This window comes from Chelonoidis abingdonii, chromosome 6 (genome assembly GCF_003597395.2).
Source record: "Chelonoidis abingdonii isolate Lonesome George chromosome 6, CheloAbing_2.0, whole genome shotgun sequence".
Taxonomy (NCBI): Eukaryota; Metazoa; Chordata; order Testudines; family Testudinidae; genus Chelonoidis; species Chelonoidis abingdonii.
The window spans coordinates 40,048,938-40,063,016 of record NC_133774.1 but is presented as its reverse complement, the minus strand read 5'-3'; the positions used below and the strand labels follow the sequence as shown (position 1 = coordinate 40,063,016).

The window sequence follows — 14,079 nt, the reverse complement described above, 5'->3', positions numbered from 1 at the left end:
GGGAGTATTAATAAAAATCACAATTGGTTATTCATATTCCAGAGAGGCTGTGACAACATTTTTTTCAATAAGCATTTCTGGCTTCACCTCCTTGAGATTCTTCCCAGTTTTTGAGGGTACCTCAGAGATGAGCAGCATGTGCATTAGCATTTTTGTCTGTGCAGGATATGCTGTTTGGCTTTGCTATTGTGCCTTGGAGTCTGGTGTTTTTAAGAATTATGTTCCTGGTCTTGTGGTGGCTGAGGGGAATTACGGAGGTGTCTGTGGTGTCAGAGGGCTTAGTAGGGTGCATCTGAGTACAAACTAGATAGTAAACTGCCCCCCCCCACGCCCCTTTTAGGTTGCCCTGGCTCTGGATAATGTTACAGGGAGACAGGTGATTGGCAGGCAGAGAATGGCATTCAAAAAGGCAAAGGGCAGGCCAGGAAGATACTCTGTGAAGTTATTTACGAAGATGGTCTCCCCAGAAGTGCTATAGAAGTGGGAATTGTGAACTATAAAGGGGAATGACTATTCAGCTATTCCTTACTTTGCATTTATCAACACTGAATTTCATCTGCCATTTTGTTGCTCAGTCATCCAGCTTAGGGAGACCCCTTTGTAACTCTTTGCAGTCAGCTTTGGATTTAACTATCTTGAATAATTTAGTACTGTCTGCAAAATTTGCCACCTTATTGTTTACCCCATTTTTCCATATCATTTATGAATACGTTGAACAGTTCTGGTCCTAATAGATTGGTACAGAATGATTTCACTTTACAAAAGCTGTATTGACTCTTCCCCAACATATCGTGTTCATCTGTTTCCCCTATTGTTTCAACCAGTTTGTCTGATACTGAAGGTAGGCTTACCGGCCTGTAATTGCAAGGATCCCATCTGGAGGCTTTTTTAAAAATCACTGTTAGGGTACATCTACACTGCACGATTATTTCGAATTAGCTTAAACCGATATTACAAAACAGATCTAATAAAATCGGTTTAGCGCGTCCACAGTGGGATCCCGAAATCGATTGTTTGCGTCCATGGTCCAAAGCTACCATCGATTTCAGGAGCGGTGCACTGTGGGTAGCTGTTCCTCAGCTATCCCATAGTTCCCACTTCCGTGTTGAGAGCACAGTGCCTGATGGGGCAGAAAACACTGCCCCGGGTGGTGCTGGGTACAGCCTCACCCCTCCCTTTGTGAAGGCAGCAGACAACCCTTTGGCGCCTTTTTCGCGGAGTGCATTGAGCAAACGCCATAGCACAGCAATCTTTCCCTTTTTTTTTTCACGTGGTGGTGGGGGGAAATAAACTGAGGAGCTGTTCCCTGAACCACGCCAGACACTGTGTTTGAACCTACAGACATTGGGAGCTCAGCCAAGAATGCAAATAATTTTCAGAGACTGCTGTGGACTGTGGGATAGCTGGAGTCCTCAGTACCCCCTCCCTCCCTTCATGAGCGTCCATTTGAGTCTCTGGCTTCCCGTTACGCTTGTCACGCAGCGCTGTGTATCCTGGAGTTTTTTATTCAAACGCTTTGGCATTTCGTGTTCTGTAATGGAGCTGGATACAACAGATTTGTCTCCCCATACAGCGATCAGACCTAGTATCTCCCGTACGGTCTATGCTGGAGCTCTTTTTCGATTTCAAACTGCATCGCCAGCCGTGCTGATCAGAGCTCCACGCTGGGCAAGCAGGAAATGTAATTCAAAAGTTCGCGGGGCTTTTCCTGTTTACCTGCCCGCTGCATCCGAGTTCAGATTGCTGTCCAGAGCGGTCAGTGCTGCACTCTGGGATGCCGCCCGGAGGCCAATAACGTCGATTTCCGTCCACATGAACCCTAATCCGAGTTATCACTATCGAATTTAGCGCTACTCCTCTCGTTTGGGAGGAGTTCCGAAATCGATTTAAGGAGCCGTTTAACTCGATATTAATGACGACGTCGTGTGAACGGATACAGCGTTAAATCGGTATATCGGCCATTAAACCGATTTAAAGTCGCAGTGTAGACCTGGCCTTACACTAGCTCTCCTCTAATCATCTGGTACAGAGGCTGATTTAAGTGATAGGTTATATACCACAGTTAGTAGATTTGCTCTTTCATATTTGAACTCATTCAGAACTCTTGTGTATAGCAGTTGGTCCTGATAACTTCTTATTGTTTAATTTATCAGTTTATTCAAAAACTTTCTCTATTGATACCTCATTCTGGGAGAGTTCCTCAGCTATGTCACTTTTTTTGTTTTGTTTTGTTTTTATTAAAAAAGTCTCAGATGTAGGGAATTCCCTCATATTATCTCCCTCAAGACCAGTGCTAAGAATTCATTCAGCTTTTCTGCAATGACCGTGTTTTCCTTGAGTGCCCCTTTAGCACCTCGATCCAGTGGCCCCATTGACATTTTGGCAGGCTTCCTGCTTCTGATGTACTTTGCTGTTACATTTTGTTCTTAGCTAGTTGTTTTTCAGATTTTTTCTTGGCCTGCCTTATAATTTTATATCGGTTTATGTTCCTTTCTATTTTCTTCAGTAGGATTTCACTTACAGTCTTTAAAGGATGCCCTTTTGCCTTTATCCGTCTCATTTACTCTGCTCTTTAGCCATGGTGGCGTTGTTTTGGTGTTTGGAGTGTATGTTTAGATTGATCCTCTATTATGGTGTTTTAAAATAGTCTCCTTGCAGTTTACAGGTATTTCTGTCAGACTGTTGCATTTAATTTGTTTCTCTAGCTTCCTAATTTCGAAGTTAAATGCTACTGTAGTGACTTTCTTTGGTATTTTCGTCCTTTAAATATTAAATTTAATTACATTACAGAGCAGTTCAGTTACATTCACTTCTTGGACCAGATCCTGTGCTCCACTGAGGACTAAATCAAGGATTGCCTCTCCCCTTGTGGGTTCCAGGATAAGCTTCTCCAAGAAGCAGTCATTTATGGGGTCTAAAAATATTATCTTTGCTAAGATGACATATACTCAGTCAATGTAAGGATTGTTGAAATCCCCCATTACGAAGGTAGAAGATGCAATAATATTCTCTCTGATCTCCCTAAGCACCTCACAGTCAATGTCGCCATACTGGTCAGGTGGTCGGTAGTGTATTCCTACTTCTGTACACTTACTATTCAAGCATGAAATTTTTATCGATAGAGAAGTCTATGGTAGTTGATTCATTTAAGATTTGTAGTTCATTTGACTTTATGCTTTGATGTATCGTGTCACTCCCTCACCAGCATGACCTATTCTGTTATTCCTATGTATTTTGTAGCCTGTTATTTCTGTGTCCCACTGATTATCCTCATTCCATGAAGTTTCCATGATGTCGGTTATTTCAATGTCCTCATTTCATGCTAGGCAATGTCATCCCTTGTTTTAATATAGATCCTCCTGAGCTATTTGCTCATTATCTGGCACTGATCAGCATCCTAGTCACAGACTTCTGCTTAGCAATGTCCACAGAAAATATCTTTATTGCAGTGCCTGACCACAAGAGTTTACGGCACGGATTCTCCACCTCAGGTTGTGATGAGATTCAGGGTCTTAACATGGCTCCAAGCCAGGGCTGCCCCGGGGGGTGGGGGGGCAAGTGGGGCAATTTGCCCTGGGCCCTGCAGGGGCCCCCACGAGAATATAGTATTCTATAGTATTGCAACTTTTTTTTAATGAAAGGGGCCCCTGAAATTGCTTTGCCCCAGGCCCTCTGAATCCTCTGGGTGGCCCTGCTCCAAGATGCTGCTTGAGACATATTATAGGGCAGGGGTAGGCAACTTATGGCATGCGTGCTGAAGGCAGCACACAAGCTGATTTTCAGTGGCACTCATGCTGCCCGGGTCCTGGCTACTGGTCTGGGGGGTTCTGCATTTTAATTTAATTTTAAGTGAAGCTTCTTAAACATTTTAAAAACCTTATTTACTTTACAGACAACAATAGTTATATATTATAGACTTATAGAAAGACCTTTTAAAAGCATTAAAATGTATTACTAGCACACAAAACCTTAAATTAGAGTGAATAAATGAAGACGGCACACCACTTCTGAAAGGTTGCCGACCCCTGTTATAGGGCTTCCAGAGTAATATTGCAGTAGTTCTGATATACTAGAATCCAGGAGCAAATGGGCAAAATCTGATCCCATGCCAGCTTTTAAACAGAGGATAGTGCATCAGCAAACTTGACGCCAGAGCAGGGGAGGGCACACAGTTAAACAGACAAGTCAGTAATGGTTGCTTGGAAAGCAGCGTGGGATAACTGTTTGAGAACTGGCAAGTAGTTTGCTGCAGCATTGCATGCACATGAACAATATACTGTACTAACTCAATTCACAGCCAAATTAGTTCGCTTTGAAGGACTCCAGAGTTTATTATAAATGAAAAGTTAGTATACTACAGTGGATTGTGTCAGGTGTATACAAGCATTTTCAAACAGAATTAACTCGACTTAATTGGGTTTAAACACTCCATGTAGACAAAACCTAAATTATTGATCTATGGTGTCAAAGGAAGTTGTTTTGCTCTGAAGAAATTTGGAATACAGTTGGTAGGGAGATGAGAAATGAGTTAAATTTAACAGTAAAGTCAATTTAAATGGTAGCAATGCTATTTTGGTAAATTCTTCCTAAGGAAATTAGCTGCAGTTGTGTCCTATTGTCTTTTACGTTTTAAAATCTGCAGTGATCTAGATTACATTACAGATTGGATTCTAAGAATGTTTCTTTCTTTCTAAACATTAAACAGCACTTAAATGTAATATTTCTCATAAGCATTTCTTGCTCGATATTCAGCAAACATTGAGTGACACTATTTTTGCTTTCTTTCTCACAGGAGCTATATAGCGGTAGCAAAGATTGCAATATACTTGCGTGGGTGCCAGCTCTACGAGAGCCAATGCCTGATGAAGATGCTGCAAAGGTATAGAATATTCTATGAATGTCAATTGTACTTTTTTTTAAAAAAAAAACAGCAAAGGGAAAGTTAGATATAAAGAAAATATTTCCTTATTGCCCTTTGCAGTGAAGACTGATACCCAGAAATGATCTAGCTGTCTTTTCTTGGCAATGTGCTTTTCCTCTAGTGCAGAGTAGCCAGTTCTCTACTATCAGAGGGGTGGCCGTGTTAGTCTGGATCTGTAAAAGCAGCAAAGAATCCTGTGGCACCTCATAGACTAACAGACGTTTTGGGGCATGAGCTTTTGTGGGTGAATACCCACTTAGTCGGATGCATCCGTCAACATGCATCCAACGAAGTGGGTATTCACCCACGAAAGCTCATGCTCCAAAACGTCTGTTAGTCTATGAGGTGCCACAGGATTCTTTTCTGCTTTTACAGTTCTCTACTAGACTTCCTGCTTCTCCTGTATTTAAAGTGTTTCTTGTTTTTATGTTGTTTGGCTTTTTGACTTTCTTCTTAGTCTTTCTAATTTCCATACCACATTTTACCTGCCATAGTTTTAAGGTCCTTTGGAAATACAGTAAAAAAAATTTAAAAATAAAAAGTTAGAGTAGTAAATGAACAGTAAGATTAAAGGTAGCAGTTTTTCACATCCAGTTACTGTTGGATCTGGAAGTACATCAAGAAAATGCTAGGCAAGCTTACTCAAGAGTCTGTCAGAGACAAAAGAAAGTTGGGGCAGGTATGTATTTACTATCCAAGTTCCCAAGACACTTTTGATACATCTACGTATTTTTAATGAATCATTGAAGCCTATTAAACAAAGTCTGGAAATCTTTATTTTTTTTTTTTAAACAATCTTATTTCTTATGCATGATTGTAAAGTGAATTTAGATGTAGACCTCAGTCTTACAGGATCTATTTATGAAATGGGGTCCAGTTTCATTATCCTTTTTTTAAACTGGAGATCTGTTAGCTGTTTCATGATTTGTAGTTGGTACTGCATATTTGAAACATTATTTTTAAAAAGTCTTTATTTTCTTTATTTTGTAACTATTCTGTGATAACTAGAGTAGAGTGTTTTTCTCGGTAGCAATACCTCTAATTTCAGCTTCCAAAGGGAAAACCTAAGCACCAGTACCTTCCAAAGGCATATACATTGCTTCCCTCACTTATTGGTCTCTAAGGCTTGCTGTCATCATTAAGGCTTCATGTCTGTCACGTAAGTCACAGATTCCGTGACTTTCTGTGATCTCTGATTTCTGCAATGGCCGGTGCAGTTAGCTCTGGGGCTGCCTGAGCAGATGAGACAGCCCCTGGGCCAGTTGCACCAGCCACTGCTGAGGTAACTTGATTGTGGGAGGGGCTCAGGGCTGTGGTTCCCAGTCAATGGGAGTTGCAGAGTCGGAGTTGCAAGGACATGCCGGCCACTTCCGGGGAGCTGTGTGGAGCCCGTTAGGGAGCCTGCCAGTCCCAGCAGGGGTCCCCAGCCATGTGCCACCCGCCTCCCCCAGCACCAGCCAGGGCCGCGTGGCGCGGCCCGCCTCCTTCCAGCACTAGCCGGGGTCCCAGGTCACCCCCCACAGCACCCATGGTGCCCCGGACTGCCCCCCCCCCCTCCCCAGAGCACCTCCGGCCCAAGTTTCAGGGGTATATAGTACAAGTCATGGGCAGGTCACGGGCCGTGAATTTTTGTTTACTGCCCATGACCTGTCCATGACACTTACTAAAAATACACATGACTAAAACATAGCCTTACTCATCATCAGAGAGACACGTGTGACCTTTTAACTGCCACTGAGTTTTGAAATCTGTTCTAGATTTTTAAGACCACCAACAAAAAACTGAAGTTGGCTACTGTACGTAATATATTGGAAGTAATTTCAGATATTTGTAAAGTTTCAGCAGCCCAGCATCAACTACGATTCTGATACACATTGGCTACTCTTCTCCTGTCTACAGTTTCCTGTGACAGTTAAAAGGTACAGCACTGCCTGTGCAAGCCATACCCCATCTCCTGTTTGCTGCCAGATCTTCTGCCACTGCTACAGCAGTCAGGTGGTGGTTTTCGTCATTCCTCTCCTCTTCTTGTTATATGTACCTGTTTTTTTGGACAGTTAAAGCATTTTTATTTGTTTTCAAGCTTCATTGCCTCTTTCTGGTCTGGGATGTGAGCAACATGATGTTCACAGCCACTTGGAGCCTCCCCAGCAGTGCCTAAGGTTGCTAGACGTATTCCTGGAGGTATCATCACATGACATTATCTTTAGTTAGAGATTAGTCTTTAATTCCTGTAGACTCCAGGGCAATTGTGGTATGTTGGCAACCTAAATTCCCTCTAAGCCGAGCACCTGTGTGGCCATGCAGGAGACCACCAAGGGAAAGCACTTAACTCCTACAGCTCTGGGGCCGCAGTGCAGCAAGGAGCGATGCCCCTCCCTCCCGGCTCCAGAGGCGCACCCGTGGGGCAGGAGCAACGCTTCTCCCTCCTGGCCACAGAGCTGGTGCAATGGAGAGGCGCCTCTCCCCTGGCCCCGGAGGTGCTGCAGTGAGAGAGGATGGCGGGGTGTCCTCTCTCCTCGCCACAGCACCGGGACAGCCTACATCCCAAGCCTCTCATCCTGAGAGCCCACACCCCAGGCTGTAGCCCTCACCCCCCTGCACCCCAACCCTCGGCTCCACCCCTGAGCCCCCTCCCACACTCCAAACCCCTTAGCTCCACCCCCACCACACATCACCTCCACATTGGTGTATATAGCAAAATTAATTCTGCACATGGATGGGAAAAGTTAGAGAGAACGTTGTTGGCAACCTTAGTAGTGCCTCCCTGCCAAGCTCCTCTGCCTTCTTTCAGGTATGGCAGAGCAGCTGCACAAACACCAGGCAAAATCCAAAAGGTGCTCTATATATGCATTAAGTTTCTCAGGCTTGGCAGAAGGTAAAATGTGCCCAGTCAGCCAACTCTCTCTGCTTGGGCAGGGGGCTCTGAGTCAGACAGGCATGTTGGGCCACCCCCCACCCCGGCCTCCCCAGGTAGCTGCAACTCCACTGCAAAATCCAGCCAGGGGAGGCTCTGAGGTTGAGGAGGACTCAATCCAGGGGAGTAAATACTGGAGCAGCAAAGGCTACGGGTCACCCCACAAGTCCTAAAATGGGTCCTAGAATCTCTGGTGAGAGAAGGAGGGCTCCTACACAGCTCTGCTTCCTCACATCGTGAATCCAGATTCTCGCCATACTCTCTGGATTTTGCAGGACTTGTCCCAGAAAGGCAAAAGCAAGAGTGTCCTGCACAAGGGAGCAAGTACTACTGTTGTGGGGTGGCGTGAAAATCAGGGGTTAAACCACTTCTTCTTTGCCGAGGGTCGCCACCTTTCTAATTGCTGGTAATCGGCACCCCAAAGCCCTGCCCTTTTCTCCGCCTCTTTCCCCAAGGCCCCCCGCAATCACTTGCTCCTCTCCCTCCTCCATTGCTCTCTAGATCAGGGGTCAGCAACCTTTCAGAAGTGGTGTGCCAAGCCTTCATTTGTTCACTCTAATTTAAGGTTTTGCATGCCAATAATACATTTTAACGTTTTTAGAAGGTCTCTTTCTATAAGTCTTTAATATATAACTAAACTATTGTATGTAAGGTAAATAAGGTTTTTTTAAATGTTTAAGAAGCTTCATTTAAAATTTAAATTAAAATGCAGAGTCCCCCAGACCAGTGGCCAGGACCCAGGCAGCATAAGAGCCACTGAAAATCAGCTCACATGCCCCCTCCTCCGTGCCCCCGCCTCCCCCGCTGGGCTCCCTCTGCCCTGTGGCTGGGACAGGAGCTGCTGCAGCCTGACAAGGAGCCTTCTTGCAAGTAGGAGGGAGCCCTGGTAAGCAGGGACTCGTGTGGGTTAATGACCTGGCACCTCCACCTGCCCTGCGGTAACTGGACGTTTGGTATCCGATCAGTACCTCTAACTAGACCCTGCCAGGTCCCTTTTTTGACTGGACTTTCCAGTTTACTACAAGGCACCTGGCAACCCTAGTTGGCTCCTGGTCAAGAAGCCAAAAACCAGACTGTCTGGGTAAAACCTGGGCAGGTGGCAACCCTACTTTTGCCTTCTCCTCCTGAAAGAGTGTTTTCTGGGGCTTTTTTCCTGCACAAAGTCTCTCCCCGTGCACTGTAGCATGCTCACTGTCCCGCTCCCACCTTGCGGCATGTCTAGGCACACAGAGAACAATCTCCCTCCTGTGCAGCCCTGTCTCGGACTGCAACCTCATGTGAATTGGCTGCATGGTCTGTCTGGCTTTCAGCCCAAGGACTCTCATTCTGCCAGGAAAGTGGCTGAGATCTGAGGCAGCAGCAGAATGGGAATTGTGCCCTCTGAGCATCAGCCATAACCCATGCTGTGCCATGAAAAGGGGCTCCGATGCTGAAAGGTGGGGAAGGGTCTCTGTGCCCCTTCCCAGCTCCACAGGGTGGCTCCACATTAAAGTCTTGAGCACTTCAGGCAGTCTGTGACCAGAACAGAGGCACTTTTGTAGGATTACACAGGGGTATGTGAGAAATCCCTTCCCATGTTCAAAGTGATACTGATTTCCTGAGTATATCTAAGTGGTACTGGGTTGCTCATATGGTATTTACTAACTAGGAGGAGCAGGCAGACAATCTTTCAAGCTTCTGGGACCTCTAACAACTATTTTCACAATTGAGAGATGTATAAAGTACCCCTCTATTGTACAGTCCCCAGATGAGGATGAATAGTGTACTACTTACCCCTATAAGCAGATGGGGAAGAAAAGAAAAAGGCATTGCCTGCCCGGGCCATTCTTAGGCATACACAGCTGCCTAGGGCACCATGAAATTTGGGGCACCAGCCCTATCCCTTGGCCGTCCCAAGAGGGGTGTGGGGCCCCAGACAACTCCTTCCGCCCTGCCTCTTACCTTTCCCTTCTGCTCTGCCCCCATTCCACCTCTTCCCCCAGTGACCACCCCCACCCCCACCCCCTCACCGGCAGCAGCGGGAAGCGGGGCAATCCAACCCCAGCCTACTCTACTCCACCAGCTCCCAGCTTCAGGGCTCCACTTCCTGTCGCCCAGTGAGTGCAGGGAAAGGATTAACTCCTGCACTCACTGATGGTGGTAAGTGGAGAGACGCGGCCCCAGCCCGCTCCGCTTCCCTTGCCCCAGCCTCAGCTGTGTCCCTAGAGTTGGGGAAAGGCCCGCCCCCGGCTCTCACCGGTGGCTGGAAGCGGAGCGCCACGGGTGGGAGCTGGTGGGGTAGAGCAGACTGGGCTGGGGCCAGGCTGCTCTGCTTCGCGCCGCTGCCAGTGAGTGGGGGATCCCTTCCCCCGAGTGACAGGTCTGGGGCAGGGACAAGGGAAGCAGAGCAGGCTGCTCCTGGCCCCCTGCTAACCCCCACAGCCAGCTCCTGCCTTCCAGACCCTTGGAGGGGGAGGCCTGTGGGCATAGGGCACCCAAATGGCTAGGGACAGCCCTGTTGTCTGCATATGTGCACAAACCAAAAAAAAACCCTGCAGAACTTTTCCAAGACCAGATGTCTGTCAGTGGCCTGGAAGAAACTTTTTATTAGCAGATCGTTCTTTTTGAGCATTATGATGATGCATGTTTTCCCACTGATGCCTTCTTTCAAGGTATCACGAGCAAAATGAGCACACCTGATTAAACCAAGTCTTAAACTAAAATGCGTTTTTATATTTATATTAGGGCTGTCAAAAATTATAGCTAATGCATGCAACTAATGCAAAACAAATTAACTAGATTAAAAATACAGTCATGATTCACCAGTTTTAATTGTACTGTTAATAATAGAATACCAATTTAAATTTATTATGTGTATTTTTGGATCTTTTTCTACATTTTCTAATATAGTAATTTCAATTACAACACAGAATACAAAGTGTACAGTGCTCACTTTATATTTTTTATTACAGATATTTGCACTAAAAACATAATAGTATTTTTCAATTCACCTCATACAAATCCACATAGTCCTATATGTTGAGCCAGTTGCTAAGACAGACAAGTTTGTTTACATTTATGGGAGATAATGCTGCCTGCCTCTTATTTACGTCACATGAATATGAGAACAAGCATTCGCATGGCACTGTTGTAGCGGCTGTTGCAAGATATTTACGTGCCATATATGCTAAACATTCTATACCCCTTCATGCTTTGACTTGTAGGCTCTAAACTTTTACATTGTTTTGTTTTTGAGTGCATTCATATAAAACGTAAGTTGCACTTTCATGATAGTGATTGCATTACAATACTTGTACAGTGGCATGGGGAAAAAATCTGCAGCAGAAGCTTCTAAGGAAACCTAGATCAGTATTCCTCCAAACCAACAAAATCCTTAGCATAACTAAATCCTTCTTTCAGATTCACTCTCTGCACCCAGAGTCCTAAGTGGCTGGTTGTACAACAAGGCACAGCTCACAAAACACAGCATGCAGTGCCACAACCTAGACTCTGGATTATCTCCAAGCACCAGTATGACAGGTTCTCTGTCACACCCCTCTTCCAGAGCCTGCAGGCTATCCCAATAAAGTGCAGAGAGGCTTTCAGGTATGCAGCACCCCTGGCTTTATTTACACATACACAGTTCTCCCACCACCAGCATTGAGCTTATACAAGACTTACAGGGTTAGTTCCCTCTTTTCCTGCAGTCAGCCCACAGCTAGGAGTCTGACCTTTCCCTGCCTGGCTTTTCTTCTGGCTCCCAGCCTTTATAACGGCTGGCTTGTCAGGCCCACAGGTGGAGCCAATCCCCAGGCCAGGCATCAGGTCTGTTTCACCAACCCCAATGTATTTCCCTTGATTGGAGCTGGCTGAACAGAGGTAATTAGGTGCTTTTGCACTAGCACCCTGCTACAACCAGACTTTGCAATAACACCAGGAAAAGCTCCCTGATTCCTTAGACAAACATAATTCACCTAGCAGTGGAGATGCACTTCAATGATAAAGAACTACCCATCTAGACAGGTTCCAGATGATCCAAGATCTCATATCCATGCTGAACAAATGCATGAGGCCAACCATAGCTTAGCGTCTCTATCCACTGGGCCTTCAGCTCTCGTACACATGGGTCTCCCCAAGGACTAGGTCACGCATCTGGTGTATCCAGGCGTTTCTTCTGAGAGTATGGGACCATTCCTTGGAGCGAATGCAAGACCACTTTCTGGTTCCAAACCAGGTGCTGGAATCCCTTAAGATAATGGATAGTCTCAGAGAACATCCACAGGGATCGTCCCATATACCTTCTAGGCCTGTAGGTTTTCACAACAGATGCCAGGCTAAAGAGAGGGAGAATGCTTCCGGGACCCAGAACAGCATAGTGCATCAGGAGGGCAGCCATATCTTGGTTCAACTACGCAGCCACAACTGCATACATAAACAACCAAAGGAGAACGAGGAGTGTAGCTCTATATGCAGAAGTGATGGAAACAATGAAGTGGGTAAAGAAGATTCTCCCTTCTCTAAAGGTGATACGTATAAAAGGGAGAGCTGAACCTAAAGGAAGACTGGCTCCGCAGATGCAAAGTCAACTATTCAGTGTGATGCTTGCACCAGGAAGTCTTCACTTTGATCTTTGCAGACCTTCTGTCTCCCTTCAGTTGTCTTGTTTGTCAATTTCAAGAATACAAAATGGCCAAAGTTCTTCACCTAGCAACAGACCCCATGGTAACAGATGCTGCATTGCATAGACAGCCACAAGGCCTGCTACACACATTCCCACCCTTTCATCTTCTAGGGGAGGTGATCCAAACTATAAGGCAAGAAGAAGGAAGGGAGACAGTGCTAGGAGAATTAAAGCTGGAACCACTGTTGCAGCTTTTGACAAGACCAGACGTCTTCTTTCCAAGACCCATTTGTCCACCCAGACCCAGATAGCCTTCAACAAGCAGCTTAGCTATTGAAAGAGGGAAGCATTATCTGCACTGTCAGTCTTCTAAAGTGATCAGGAGAGTTTCCACCCTATAACCTGCTCCTATATATGGACCAAATTCGTTCATGATGCTGGAGCACAGCAGAGATCCAAGGGATTCTGGGATTCTGGCCACTCTGGACTTCCTTCAGGAATGTGTGGATAAAGGTCTTTTGCCCAGCACTGTAGCTTACCAGCTGCCAGCCGTAAGCAATGTACTATTTGCAGGATCCTTGGGCTCCTTGGCAGAACCCTCAGGTATGCAGATTTGTCAGAGAAAAACCAGTGGTCAGACTGATCTTCTCTAAGTGGGAACTACCACTGGCGTTGAAAGCCCTAACCACTCAACCACCCTTTGAGCCTCTGACTGTTCATTCTGCCCATGGCCACAGCACCTGACCAAGAAGCAGTGGCACACCCTAGGTGTCAGAAGAGCACTAAATATTTATATCAAGCATACAGAATCCTTGAGGAGATCAGGCCGTCTTCATTTCCTTTCATCCCGAGGTGCCAAGGCTTAGTATCTAAGCTATCCCATACCAGGTGGGTCAGACTATGCATTGCTGAGGCATACAAGTCATTCAGCATGCTGGTTCTAGAAAATCAAAGTGCATTCTACAAGATCCATGGCAACCTCATGGGCCAAAAGAGAGGCACTTCCATGGCAGAGATCTGTGGAGCAGCCGTGTGATCATTGGGTAATACCTCTATCAGACACTATAGGATGTCGTTTCTGTATACACAGAGGCCTCTTCGGCAGGAAGGTGCTGCGGGTAGTGGTCCAGACATAACTTGGCCATTTGAACAATGCAAAAAGTGGGGTATATCCTGTTTCTTATATTCACTGCTCTGTCCCTCCCTGTTCCAGTTCACTGTGTGCTACTTCTCATACATAAACAAATTGTGGGAGATGCTGGGCTACAGAATGGAAAATTTCTTAGCCAGTAATTTTCTGTCTGCTAACAGGATCATCCACAATCCTCCCCTGCTGGGTGGCTTCACAACCAAGAGTCAGCATTTTATTTGGATAGTCACCATGTAGACAGTGGCCTACTGTACATAATTCATTAGTTGGCACTGAAGTTTTTTGTTAATTTTTCTAGGAGGATTTTCACAGCTGTGGAATGAATCTGGCAGCAAGCAGCAGAAGGTGTGTGGCTAATTGCAGGCAGGAAGGGAATAGCCCATTTGTAACAATTGTGGGAGATGCTGTTAGCAGAAAGGAAATTACTGGATAAGAAATTGTACATTTCAGTCCGTGTGCCAGAAACCATGTGACTACATCAGTCATATGCAGGA

The 14,079-nt window shown here is 45.7% G+C and overlaps 1 protein-coding gene across 4 annotated transcripts in view; it reads left to right on the top strand.

Moving 5' to 3' along the window:
• Positions 1 to 14,079, top strand: part of ERCC8 (ERCC excision repair 8, CSA ubiquitin ligase complex subunit) — a 57,880-nt gene that overhangs the window by 41,550 nt on the left and 2,251 nt on the right. The window contains exons 11-12 of one of the 4 annotated variants that reach the window (XM_075066969.1): positions 4,793 to 4,879; positions 6,758 to 6,919. The exons of 1 other annotated variant lie outside the window; for it this stretch is intronic. In XM_075066969.1, coding sequence (XP_074923070.1) covers positions 4,793 to 4,879; positions 6,758 to 6,919 — 249 coding nt within the window. The remainder of the gene's footprint in view (positions 1 to 4,792; positions 4,880 to 6,757; positions 6,920 to 14,079) is intronic. 2 more of the 4 variants (XM_075066970.1, XM_032801193.2) reach the window with 2 other exon arrangements.